Genomic DNA, 14,118 nt, shown 5'->3' with positions numbered 1-14,118 from the left:
CAACATAGGGAATTTGTACCTGTACATGATACATCTTGCTGCTTCTTTCTGCTCCATTTTCCCTCTCTTCAATCCCTCTTCCCCTCCATATGTATAAAAGCTTTGTTTCTATATTTTCCTTATTCTCGCTTACTTTTCTTGTCCCTCCTCCCCCGCCCCACCTTGTTTGCCTTCTCATTTGAACCTTTTCTTCCCAATATCTATTATATGTTTTGGTCCTTTGAGAGCATACTCTTAAGTGAAATACATCAGACACACTTAAATACTGTATTGTTTCTCTGGTATGAGAGACCAAAAGTGGAAATAAGATTTATATTCTTAAGTTTGGTCTTAAGTAATTAAAAAAACACTCATTTTGCATGGATTTTGGGGGGAAGCATTTAAACCTCTTATGGTTTATGAGTGGTGCTGAGATTAAAATAAATACTTCATGAGGAATAGGAAGTACATTTTAAATACTTTTATTTATTTACAGGAGAATATTCAATAAAGAATTCTTTTGGACTTGGTTTCATTGTAATTTCTACAGGGATATTAATATTACTTCAGTACAATGTGTTTATGACAGGTAGGTATTCTTACAGCATAATTTTGCTAACCTCTTTCATTAAAAATAACACTTTTTGGGACCGAGGATTTAGCTCAGTGGTACCGCTGCCTGCCTCAGAAGCACAAGGTCCTGAGTTTGATCCCTGGTCCCAAAAAAGCACTTTTGGTAAAAATACCCTTGTATTTTTTAATAACTTAATAAAAGTTGTTTTATTAAAAGATTTTCCATTACATTCTTAGTGGCATACAGAGGATTTTAAGGCTATCTTAGATCTTCATTTTGTGGAAAATGGTTTTAATATTTGATATGAAAATATTTTAGTTATCCGTTAGCATCATTGTAAATTATGCTATATAATTTTTAATGATTATCTGCATATTCTAATTTCAGCTTTTGTATTTAGAAGTTGATATTAAACAATATTTTTTTTTTGGTGAGCATCTGCATTAGAAATACTAGTTCTGCAGGATGGCATTATAAATCACAACTGGTAAAACACTTATTTTAGCTATTGGCAAACCTTAACTATGGTTTTAAACAGAGTATGGATATCCTAACTATAATCAGTATCATTTTCTCTACATTTGAACTGGAAATCCCTAATGTATGTATATTTGTTATTATTACTAAAGAATCACTTTTGACTCTGGGTCTTAAACTCTCTCTGGCCTGTTGTACACTGGAAAGGTATTAATTTATTATAAAATCATGCATGTTCCAGATGTACAACATATAGTGGTCATGATGTTTATAATCACATGTTTGCATTATGGCTTTCTCCACCAGAGCAATTTTGTGTGCATGTAAAGAAGCCATGCATAATTATCATAGCCATTCTTACTGTAAAACTCACAAGAATGGTCAAAACAGCACTGTTTTGAGATTTGGGTAAAAACTGCCATTCCTTTTTAAATTACTGACAATAAAAGGCTGCTAAGTCTGTGAGTCTGGAGCTAAGGGTAGAAGATTCAGATCACTGGAGAAACATCTACTATCTCATCTGAGGAGGAATAGCAGAGTCAATCTTTTGTCTTAGGGCCTCACTCTTGGTTGCACCAAGCACAAGTAGTAGTAAATGATACTCTTACTCACTTCTGTTGTGTCCTTTTCCCTCCCCCAAGCTTTTGGGATGACCTCTTTCACCATCGCCATACTGATCACTCAGGTGCTGGGCTATGTACTCGCTGTGGTTGGACTTTGTCTCTGTGTCACAGGTAAAATTCATGTCCTTTTGTAGTCTTAGTTTGGATTTCTTTTAGGAACAGCTCTTCTTTTTCTTTCCTTGCTTCTTTGTTCTTTCTTTTTTTTAATAGACCTTTTTAAAGTGTAGTTTTAAGTCACAGCAAAATTGAGTGGTAGGAACAGAGAATTTCCATATACTCCCACCCCTTTCATATTCCCTGCACAGCCACAGCTTCTCTCGATGTTCCACACCATACTGCGCATCTTTTACAATTGGTGAACCAGCCTCGACACATCACTAAATTACTCAAATTCCGTCACTTCCATTTCTGCCTAGTCTTGGTGTTGTACATGCTGTGGCTATGGCAATGTACAATGGTGTGTAACCCCACTGTGGTGTTATGCAGAACACTTTCATTGACCTAAAAAGGCCCTGTACTCCACTGTGCATCCCTTCCTCCCACTAATCTCCTGCCAACACTCACTTTTCAACTAACTTCATAGTTTTGTACTTTGCAGGATGTTTTAGAGTTGAAACCACAAAGAATATAATCTTTTTCATGTGGGTTTTTTTCTCTTAAAAATAGGAATCTAAGCTTCCTCCAGTCTTTTTGTAGCTTGACATTTTATTATTTTTTAGTGCTGAATAATACCCTATTAGGCAGATATACCATAATTTGTATATGCATTTACCTATTAAGGTGACATGGTTTCTCAGGTTTTTGTGATTATAAGTAAAGTTGCCATGAGCATCCTTGTGCCTCCTGATTTTGTGTAGACATAAATTTTCAACTCCATGTGGATAAATAGCAAGGAATGTGGTATTTGGATTGCATGTTAAGGCATGGTTACTTTTGTAATAACTGGGCTGGGGATTTGGCTCAGTGCTTTGCAAGCACATGGCCCTGAGTTTGATCCCAGGTAGCAAAAACAAAACAAAACTATTTTGTAATAACCTGCCAAACCCCATGGTCCTAATGCAAAATTACCACTGCTAATGGATGAAATTTCCTGTTTTTCCACATACTTGCCAGCATTTGGTGTTGTGAACTTTTTTTTTTCCCACAATGAGAATGATATTTTCCACATTGCTACAAGAAAGTTTGCTGGATGTGGTGTGTTTGGGCCGCCAAACTATTGTGCCTAAATTTTTTGAAAAACTTGTGAAATAACTAGGCACCAGTATATTGGAGCCTTAGACAGTATACACTTATTTATTTTGATATGATAAAGTGTATGTAATGGAAAGATGGGCTTTTTTCTTACGATAATTTGGAGTTATTGACAGAATAATTTTTGTCATCTATATGTGCATAATTTTTGTTAATCATTAGAACAAAAATTAGTCTCCTTAAAACATTATTATTGTCAGTTTCATTTTTAAAATTCACACATTTTATAGACATTTCTAATAAAAGATTTAATTTGTTTTTACAGCGTGTGTGCCAGTGCATGGTCCTCTTCTGATTTCAGGTTTGGGTATCATAGCTCTAGCAGAATTACTTGGACTAGTTTATATGAAATTTGTGGGTAAGTCATCTTATTTTTTTAAGCCTGTTCCAAGAATTTTGGACATATAACAGAAAATATTTTTAGGACCAAAGAAATGTATTGATAACTGCAAAAATGAGAAAAGTATCATTGGAATGAAGATAATACATTCCTGCTGGCTTCCCCCATGCTGCCTGATGGGACAGTCATGCATGTACCACCAGCTGTTCAGAGCCACCCAGCAGCAAGACATGAATTCTAGTCCCTTCATGAATGTGTTAAGAAGGGTTTCTACCTCCTTATTGTGTATAATATATATGAATTATTGAAAAGTTTGGATTATAAACTTTAAAAGAAAGTGGCTTTATGTTTTAGAGTATTTAGACTTTATGTTTTAGAGTTTTAGACTTTTTATACCGAGTAAAGGAAAAGATTTTTGAAGGATCCATTTGAATTAATAGAAAGGGATTCTTAATGGTTCCATTATTTCTGTGATAGAGCTCTTTAGCATAGACCTATTTGCGGTTTGAAATTCTTCTTGTACACTGTTTGTACATATGGACAGTTCTAAGAAGACAGAAATTGACAATCAAAATCTTTCACTAATGCTAATTTTAAGAGAAGTGTCTTCTAGTGGGTGACTTTTACACATTTGTTTTTAGATTTAGGATTGTGCTACTTTTAAAATCCATTCTTAGCATAGAATTAGCTTTTTTGTTTTAACCTTGTTATTTAATTTCCCAGTTTTCAAATACGAAGTTCTGCATAAGTCCTATTTTGACTATTTGTAGAAAAATATATTCTTTTGATAGTGCCCTAACTAGTGAGTTGCCTTACTTAAGCAACAGATATTCCCTACAGTATGATTTACAGTTGTCCTCTCATGATGAAATAAAACTCTTCACCACCTACCAAAATAAATTACAAATGAATGGAATAAAAAATCAGTGCTTCACTTTGGTTTGGGTGACCTCTATGTTTCTAAAAGCTAACCCAACATTTGAATTGTTATAGTGAAGAAATGTACTGTATGATTTGTGTAATACTTTCAAAGAAATTTTACTTTTATTTCTGAACATTAGCTCATTATGACAGAGTTTGGCTTTGTTATATTTCCTTCATTCTCCTTTAATTAATGCTTCTTAGATATATAACTGAAATAGACAAAATCTGCCTGTCATTAGTTTATGTATTTATAGTTGTTTCTCAGTGAAATTTCCTCATTTATTCCACATAAGTCCATAAACACAATTAAGATACCCTAAGTAGACTGGCATTTATGTGGTGGCTATAGTGGTCATCTTGAGTGTTTACACATTCTATGTTTGTTCCACCTTTCAGGCACCATGGGTTTGATTCTTAAAGGATGACCAATTTCATTGTTCCCCATGTGTGCCTAAGAACAATGTGTGAACTGCATATTCACAGAACCTGTGAAATGATATTAGGTGTCCTTACCTGATTGTGAGCTCTGTATTCTTATTTCTCACTCTCTGCATTGCTTCTTTCCATTCCTGCGCTTGCCCATGCTTTCCACATCTGACAAAGAATGATGTTCAGTACAGTCGCCTCAGGTCTGCCGTCCCAGCTGGGGTTGGCATTACCTAGCTGCCACCCCTTGATCTTGCTGTCTCAGCCTCCCCAGTGCTCACATCCCTGAGAGGCCTATGACACCGTGCAATTACAAAGGTTACTGTAATAAAATTAGAGTGAAAGTGAAATCCCTACAAGTTCCTCGAATTATTATTATTATTTTTTTGTAGTTTGATGTATAAATATACTACATATAAGTTAAGAATTTGGTTCAATTTCATTAACATTTTGAAAATATCCTAAATTAACCTTTCAAATCAACTCGTCCAATGCCAGAGTGCAGAAAGATACCTTCGGTCAGTTGAAAGGCAAGAAGAGAAAAGGTACAGGAAAGTTGCTCTTTAGATAATGTGGTAGACTAGGAAACTTAATGTGTTTTACTTACATGAACTGACTCTAAATCTGAATATGTGTAACATTAAGGTTGCAAATTTGAGCATTTTTATCAAGAAGTAAAAGTTGTAAATGTTTCAAAAATACTTTTTACTCATCGCAGATGTACTCTTTTAGAAAATGAAAGTCTTAATTTAAATTCAATGAAATCCTCAGTTTAAAAAAAAAATCTGGATTCTCTTTAAACATGAATTAATGTCTCTATGAGAATTTTAACTTTTGTATCTTTCATTATTTCCAGGTTTAAATTTGTAGCCTTAATTGTTGAGTGGAATTTTGACTTTCACTTTCTTTTTAACTGTTGGATTTAAATATATTTAAAAAGTTCATTTTACTTTTATAAAATAAGACGGGGCTAGAAAAATGACAGTGCAAAAGCATGTAAAAGCTAGTTATCTGTACATATATACATTATGGGGGAAGAGAGTTAATTGTAAGTTCTTAATTCTGATAAACACATAAATGAGCTAAAAAATTTAATATACTACCTCTGACCCCTTCATAGTACCAATCAGATTCTTTTTTTTTTTTTTTTTTTTTTTTTTTTTTTGCGGTACTGGGGATCAAACTCTAGATCTTGCACTTGTGAGGCAGGTGCGGTGACACTGAGCTAAATCCCCAGCCCATCCATCAGAATTTTAGGTAGCTGTTTGGTTCTCTTTTCCTTTACAACATTTATATATAAAGTATGGTTTACTTGAAGTCAGTTGTATATGCATGTAACTCTCAGTGGTCCCATCGAAGTTCTGACATTCTGCCTTTTTAATTTGGAAGGCTGTTAAATGGGATGTACTCCAACCCATTATTACTTTAAAAAGAAGTTTCCTTCATATTTGGATATAAAGAACACACCACTTCTACTAAGGGCCTCTATTAGCAAAGCCAGGTGATAAGTGCAGGCAGTATATTGCTAAGTACTGAGTTGTCACCTGTCCTCTCTGTACCAACAGGTAGTTGCTGCCATTCTGTCACTTAATGCTTACTGAGTTCCTTTGCCTTTGATTCTTTACCTGTTAGCCAGCTAGTTCAGCCTCTCCATGCCTTATTTTTTGTCCCATTCATGTCTTCTTGTAGCTTTTCTTGCCTATAACTCTAAACTTTGAGCTGCTCTTTATGTTTTCACTTTTTCTTCGCATCACTAACTTTCTAGTCTTTACACATCTCCTCTTCAGATTCCAGTGGGAGTGGGAAAATAGCCAGCCCATAGCCATTTTCCTGTTTGAGCAAGCCCTACCAGGGTGGTTCATTGATAGGCTGAGCTTGGATCAGAATCCACCCCATTTCCCTAGGTGTGAAGGAGTAGTAATAAGTAAATAACAGAACAGGAAAGCAGTCCTGTGGCTGGCCTCAGTCTGCTAATAAGCAAATCCAGTACTGTTGCCCAGGCCAAGTTACAGTGAAATCCTAGAAATCTTAACATATTCTTTTCCTGTTACTGAGTTCAACTTGCATGACTTATAAATCATTGTTTTGCTTCCATCTTTTGTTTAGCTATATTTTTTTTCTGTTGTTGCTATTTGTATGTTTGCACTCTAGTATTTTTTTGAGAAGCTAGGATTTCTTGAACTGAGAGAAGCAGACAGGATGACATGGAAAATTCAGTATAGAAAAAGAACATTAGAATAATACAGTAGAATAACCCTTACTGAATGAGTCAAAGAATGTTGCTGAAGGGTGTTTCACGTCTGCAGGACTCTTAATTGCATATTAAGGACTAGCTTTAGCTGCTCTGAGGCCTCCTCCCTTGGTTTTTAGAGGAAAGTTATCTCTTCCTTATATTGATTACTCTGTATTCATCTTCAAGAACCTATTCAGAAATAGCGTAAAAGGAAACTCAGAAAACCAAGAAGGAAATACTACATAGAAGAAGGCTTCACTGGCAGGAACTAGGTGTCTAGAGTAACTTTCTAAAACCAGAAGGGTCTGATTTTTTCTCTTTTCTTTTCTTTTTTTTTTTTTTAAATTAGCTATCTAGAGCCTTAAAAATTGTAAAGATGGGGTGATGGTTGGGCTACAAGAAAAATGAGTAGTGAGTTAAGGATAAGTGGAGCACATGGGAGGTCAATCGTTGCCACATTTGTCCACATCCTGGCTGGTGCGATGGGCAGAGATGGAGAGCCCTCTGTAGAGGGGTGTTAAGTGATGGCATGTTTTTGAGGAAAAATGAGAGAATGTGTGTATTTATTATCAGATACAGGTGGGTTGCTCACTTCATTTTCCTGTATCAGTGCATATAGTCGAGAATATTCTATATTTTTAAATAGACTATCAAAATTGGAACTTCTGGATTGAAGTCTCTGGCACTCTTCCTGTTTTAGTCCTGAACATTTTATGTTAACACTAAGCATTACGTTGCCTTAGTTAATTTCATTTATTAACTTTATTTTCTTATTTTTATTTCTATCAGCTTCCAATCAGAGGACTATACAACCTCCTAGGGTAAGTTAAATTTTATCAAATGAATTTGGAATAATCAGTTGATGGGTTGTTGAACTGTTCTGCTTAATGTTTAGTTTCATACAAATTAAATAATGAAGTCATTTAATGACCTTTGCATGAATGGGTTCAATTCTATTTTAAAACTCAGGCAGGTTTGGTCATTTGAGTATTAATGGAATAAAATAACAGATCTTTTAAGATTGTACTGACTTGTTAGACCTCCTGTAGAAATGGAAAGCTCATGAGTAGGAATAATAGTTATTAGCTCTTCCATCAGAAAAAAGCTGATTCCATCATATTGCCTCCTCTCTTGGATCCATTTCATGTGAATACACTAAATGACAATTTCAAGCCTAAAAATGAGTAAGGTAAATTTATATCAAATTGAGTGTGTTCAAATTAGAATCTCAAAAATAAATGTAAATATTGCTGGGGAAAATCTTCTCTTAGTTGTGGTTCACCCCTTCCCCATTTTATAAACTTTTTTCTCCTTGAAAACTGTACTGTAGGTTTCCCTGTACTTTGGATGCCTTATCAGCTCGCTGAAAAACTTCCAAGAAAAGGAGCAAATTTTGGAGGGAAAAAAATAAAAAAATCTTTATAAATACATACTCATCATGGTTACAGGCTTAAGAGCTCTTTTATGGAAATAAGATCTGGAGAGGACTATATTGTATTCAGCTTCCTATCAAGGATGGATGATTGAACTGTCTGAACTCCCAGAGAGAGCATCCTTTCTGTGGCCAGAAGGCTAAAGGGCAGTTTGGGACATAGTGTGTTTGTGTCACTCCAGCCATTCATTCTGAAAAGATTGGTGCCATAGTTACATTGGTTATAAACGGCCAGCAGTTTATAAAGTGCCTCTTAGAGTTAACCCAACTATTGGACCTTTACATCCTAGCAATTTCCTTTCCCTATTGCTGAATTCAGTTTGCATCACTTGAAAATAGTTTTGCTTCACTCCCATGTCTTGTTTAACTATATTGTTTATTCTGTTGTTGCTATTTTCATGTTTGCCTTTAATAGTTTTGTAGAAAGTTAGGTTTCTTGGACTGAGGGAGTTGGGTAGGCTGGAAATTCTGCATAGCAAAAGGAAATTAAGAGAATAATACTATTAAACTGTTAACTACACTTGGTAAGCTTTGCTTTAGCATTTATTACCTTATTTTGTTTTTAGACTTTTGGATTCACTGCTTACATACTTTAGATATAGTTTTAGTGTAAAAGACATGAAATGAGTTATATTTTATGTAAATATATTTTAAATATTTTCCAGAAAGCTGTAGAGGAACCCCTTAATGGTATGTGTTCTTCTTGATCCATTATCATCATAATTTGATCTGGTTTCAAGGAAATTAGAAAGTCCATCTACGTCTTGGGGAGAATCTAGTAGTGGTCACTACCCCACCCCCCACCCCTGCTTACTTTCATCTTCATTGAATTCATCAAGAAGTAGAAATTTTGCTTTCGTAATACCTCTTATATTTGAGAAAAAATGTACTATTTTCTATCCCTGATTGCTTTCCCTAGCCAACTAATATTGGAGCAACGGGATCATTGCCCTTTTATGTTGACAAATGAAGCGTAGCACCCATGTAGAGAAGAATCTCTCTACTCAGTTATTTCCATCTTATTTGTAAATTTCAGAAAGATACAAGCTGTCCACCTGGACTGAGACCAAACTGTTTCACTTGCTTTCTATGTAAATCTAGATCTATATGCCCAGCTGAATCTTTTCTTTGGATGCTGAGGGTGTGGTCCACAGAAATGCTTTGTAACAAAATGATAGCTTTAAACAGCTATGTATTTGTAGAATAGTTGGCATGATGTTGCTACCTATTTGTTTATTTTAAAAGGATTTCTAATTGTGAAACCTTACTAACTACTTCCTTGGCTTGTTACTAATCCTTAGCATTTAAAGAATCAAAAGGAATGATGAATGAGGGTAAGTATAAAATACACCTATAAGTATAGCTTAGTTAAAGTATAGACATTGGAAAGAAAGCAAAAAGCTGCTTGAATGAAAGTTTGACCTTCTTTAAATAAAAAGAATACTGTCAAATCATAAAGGACCACATGTCTTGATATAAAAAAATTAAATCTGCTAAAAACTGAAGAACTACACTTAGCAAAGTTGTAGCACTTTGTAAAATATTTCTCAGATTCAGCACCTGTTGACTGTAATTTTAAATGCTTTTTATAAAGTACACTAATGATCTGGCACAACTCTTTACCATTTGACAGTTTCTTTCATGCTTGTGTTGGTGATTTTGTTGCATTTTATCTAAATATATCTGCTTTTTTTCTAAGTAAGAACTTGATTCTAATTTTTCAGGAAAGGGTTAGAGAGAGATGTTCAGTCACTCCAGCTTTTGTTTCTTTTTTTGGAATTCTAGATTAATAATGACTTCTAATCTTTACTGCCTATTTCAAAGCCATATATTTTTTAATTCTTTTTTTTTGGGTGGGGGTTGAGATGGGGTCTCACTGTGTAGTTGAGACTGACCTGGAACTCACTGTGTAGCCCAGGCTGGTCTCGAACTCACAGTTATCCTCCTGCCTCCGCCTCCCAAGTGCTGGGATTACAGGAATATGCCACCACACCCAGCTCTATTTTTTAATTCTTAAGTGCCTGAGATACTGAGTGCTAAGTTCATTTTTTCTTAATATGTTATTAGTCTTTAATTCCAATGACATTTAATAACTGTCCTTTTTTAGCATTGACTTTTTACTCTCAGTGCTTATGTAACTGTATATACTAAAGTTTGAACACAAGAGAAGATTAGAAAAACCTTTTTCTTAATACATGTTTTCAGTACATAATGTTTATACTCCTTGTATGAAGTTGGATGTGTATATAACATCTCAATTCTTATTTCATCCCCACTCCCTCCTTCCTGCCCTCCATCTCTCAGTCCCCTTCCCATTTGAGAAACATCTAGATTTCTTCATCCCTTTGATATTTGTAATCATACCTTGATGATGTAAATAGTTTTTTGATTGTTGGTTTGTTTTTTGGTACTGGGGATCAAACTTGGGACCTTGCGCATGTGAGGCAGGCAGCAGGGAACAACTGAGCTAAATCCCAGGCCCCAGTAGTTTGCTTTTTAATTTACCATTTTAAAGCCTGTGACCTACCTGTTCAGTTCTGTAATACAGTACAGCATGTAACACAGGAGGCTTTGTTCCCCTGAGTACAGTTAATTTTTGCATAGGGTTTAAAATGTTCCAGTCATATGTGAACTAAATTTAAAACAATGTTTAGGCTTGTGTTGCACAAAGAGCAATAGCATAATTTCACATTTGGAGTTTGTGCCATAGCCTTTAAATGCATGCTGTTATACAAACCACTGCCTCCTTAAAACAAAATGAGGGGAATCATGGCATGGCATGGTTTAGCCATATTTTGATTCCACTGTCCTGTTCAGTTTCTTTGTTCTTTCATTTTTCTACTGTGGTGTCATTTTTCAGTGGTTGTATGAAGAAACTGAACTTTTCTCTATTTTCAGAAAAGAATCTTGAGTGCCTCTTCCTTTGTTAATTTCCCTTAAAATGTGACTGTAGCAGGAAATGTAAGGCAGTTTTTACTTTGAATTTTTTGTTTATGACACCTGAAATCTGTGATGATTACTGAAAATCCTTTTAATTATTTTAGTACTTAGCTGATCAGTTTATTTGTTAAATGTCTGTCTGATGGGCTCTTAGCTAAAACTTGCTTAACATGTGCAATGTGCCTGCCTTGTTAATGAATGAGGGCCAAGATATGTGCCCCAGGTATTTTCTCTTTGACCTATACCTGACAACTTTTAATCAAATGATGTAGATCTGAAGTGAAGGATAGAATATTATCTTAGGATGAATATATTTTGCTTTGAAAAAGGAATGTCAGGGCTGGGGATTAGAGCTCAGTGGTTCTGCTGCCTGCCTCGCAAGCCAAAGATCCCAAGTTGGATTTCCAGTACCAAAAAAAAAAAAAAGAAAGAAAGAAAAAAGCAATATCACTTAGCTTTTCTCTAGCTCACTCAACATCACACTGTTGATTTTTATTAGCTTGGTTTTTGTCTGTGACCTTTGCAAATAGATAATTTTTAAATACTGGGTTTCTGAAACAATTCCAGATTTTCTAAGCACTGCTTTTTTTTTTTTGGTACCGGGGATCGAACTCCAGTCCTCGTGCTTGCGAGGCAGGCGGTGGAACCACTGAGCTAAATCCCCAGCACTGACCACTTCTTAATGCAAAGAAAGTAGACCTGAATAGTGACGGTATGTCCATTTTTAATTTTCCAGAATAACTGAAGCAAAACGATGAACTGTGATTCGGAGAGTCAAGACGTGAAGGAATACACTTGTTTTTAAGCACCATGGCCTTTGATGATTAACTGGTGGGAAGAAGAAGAAAAAAGTAACTGGTTTTCATCTGTGGGAAAAAAGTCACTGACCCATAAATGATTATTCCAGTTTTTATTCAAAGCAGCTGTAATTTAGTTAATAAAAGAAGTATGATCTGTGTCGTGTGCCCTATTGAGATCTAGTTTTCTGTTGTTATTTTTATTCAATTAGGGGCAAAAATGGAGAGGCAATTTCCAAGAATGGTACCTTTCAACTCCTAAGGCTCCTTCTAGGTTTAAATTGGTTCTGGGTGAGAATTACTGAGCACTAATCTGGTGTCTACTCAGCGATATCTATGAAAAACTGGCTTCCATCAAAAACTAGTAAACTCAGGTTCCAGCAGCTTTGGCAGCTATGCTGCAGCTGAATAATGTGTCTGCTCCTTCTGGGTCAGTTGAATGGTGACGTAAATAGAGACAAGAATTTGGTTGTGAACACCTTGTACCTATGTGTGCTGTAATATTGATGGAGAGAGCGGTCTTCATTCTTGGGAGTTGCCATTCACATATTCCCCCTTCAACATAATGGTGTGATAGATCCTCCCAGATTTAGGGTACTTTTATGAATGGATGTGTTTTTCTTTTGTTGATACTATCCTTTGTACCTTGTCTTGTCCCCATGTTAACTTGCTTCTGCTGTACAAGATGTAGCACCTTTACTCCTCTTTGTACATGGTCTAATAACATGGTAGATCTTTGCAGAAGGGAGCCAGACTTAGAACACTGTGTTCACACCTTTCAGCAAAAAATAGCTATGGTTGTAACATATGTATTCCCTTCCTCTGATTTGAAGGCAAAAATCTACAGTGTTTCTTCACTTCTTTTCTGATTGGAGGCATGAAAATGTAAGAGGGAAATCTGAACTATGAGTCTCCTGCATGGCAACATAATGTGTGTCTCCATCAGGCCCTGAGGCCGGCCCTCCTTCGAGGGGGCAGTTTTACTCCTGTTGTGTCTGTTGCATGATGAACACTCATCACCTTCCTCCTGTACTCCTGCCTCCTGCTCTACTCCCCTAAGGTTGAAAAGTAAAACACACTGCCACATTTCCTACCCCTCCACCTCTCCTTAGAAGAAAATTAACGTTCTGACAATTGTGATTGCCTGGAGTACTTTTAGATTAATAGCACTCGTTTTTTACCTCGTTTGTGGGTGTGTGTTGTATGTGCACATGTATAAGGTAGGCACATGCCTCTTCTGTAAGGACAAAAGTGCAGTACCTACAGAGGAGCAGATGCTAACTTCGTACTTCTAGTAAAAACATTTAAAAAACAAAGGTCTTTATTGGGTGGAATAATATTTGATGCAAATATTGGATCACTTAAAACTTTAAAAACTTCTAGGTAATTTGCAAAGCTTTTTGACTGCTCACCAGTATCCTCTAAAATACTAGTAATTGTTCCTGTTTGTGTAATAAGACATTCACATTTGTAGTGGCATTACTAATAGTTGTTTCTTAGTCCACTAAATGTTTCCATGTGCCTCTTTTCTGCCAAACTTATTGTAATATTTCATGTTGGGACCAAGTGGTTTGCCCATTGCAAACCTAAACTTACGACCTGTTAAGGCCTCTTGGAAACTGAACACACTATCAAAACAGCTCTTTTTGGAGAAAAATATGCATATGTAGTGTTTTCTTCCTCGGTTATGTAACTGTCCAAAATATTAGCATATGGAGAGGGAGCTGTATTCCTTTATACAAATCTGATGGCTCCTGCTGCTCTTTTTCTTCTGAAAATATTTACACTTTGCTAATATTGTTTGTTACTTTAGAAATCAGTTTTGATGAAAGGAGGGGGAAAAAGCAGATGGACTTGAAAAAGATCCAAATTCCTATTCTGTGTTAAGAAAGGTATGAAAATATTTATAGTCCAGTTTTTTATGAACTAAAGTTGTGTGTCTTAATACGTAGTAAATGCTCCCTTATTTGGGGTTTAACTCCCTGGGTATGACCATCTGTTGTTTTCTATTTCATGGTGCCTGTCTTTTAAGGCATTTACTGCCCTACACAGTGCCACCAGGGGCAGCAGGGGAGATGCCAGAGGAAATCAACTTGTGTCTAGTCATTGTCAGCTTCTCTGG

At 35.7% G+C, this 14,118-nt stretch overlaps 1 protein-coding gene across 1 annotated transcript in view; it reads left to right on the top strand.

The window, feature by feature from the left end:
- LOC104866324 (leukocyte surface antigen CD47) overlaps positions 1–13,308 on the top strand; it is a 35,288-nt gene extending 21,980 nt beyond the window's left edge. Inside the window, exons 5-11 of the mRNA XM_010630194.2 lie at positions 476–568; positions 1,672–1,764; positions 3,170–3,262; positions 7,617–7,648; positions 8,925–8,949; positions 9,561–9,593; positions 11,936–13,308. Coding sequence (XP_010628496.1) covers positions 476–568; positions 1,672–1,764; positions 3,170–3,262; positions 7,617–7,648; positions 8,925–8,949; positions 9,561–9,593; positions 11,936–11,940 — 374 coding nt within the window. The 3' untranslated portion in view covers positions 11,941–13,308. The remainder of the gene's footprint in view (positions 1–475; positions 569–1,671; positions 1,765–3,169; positions 3,263–7,616; positions 7,649–8,924; positions 8,950–9,560; positions 9,594–11,935) is intronic.
- The last annotated feature ends 810 nt before the right edge of the window (positions 13,309–14,118 follow it).

This window comes from Fukomys damarensis, unplaced genomic scaffold, assembly GCF_012274545.1.
Source record: "Fukomys damarensis isolate Sample0158 unplaced genomic scaffold, DMR_v1.0_HiC HiC_scaffold_24, whole genome shotgun sequence".
In the NCBI taxonomy this organism is placed as follows: domain Eukaryota; kingdom Metazoa; phylum Chordata; class Mammalia; order Rodentia; family Bathyergidae; genus Fukomys; species Fukomys damarensis.
Note: the sequence above shows the minus strand (reverse complement) of the source record. Positions and strands in the feature narration are given on the sequence as shown.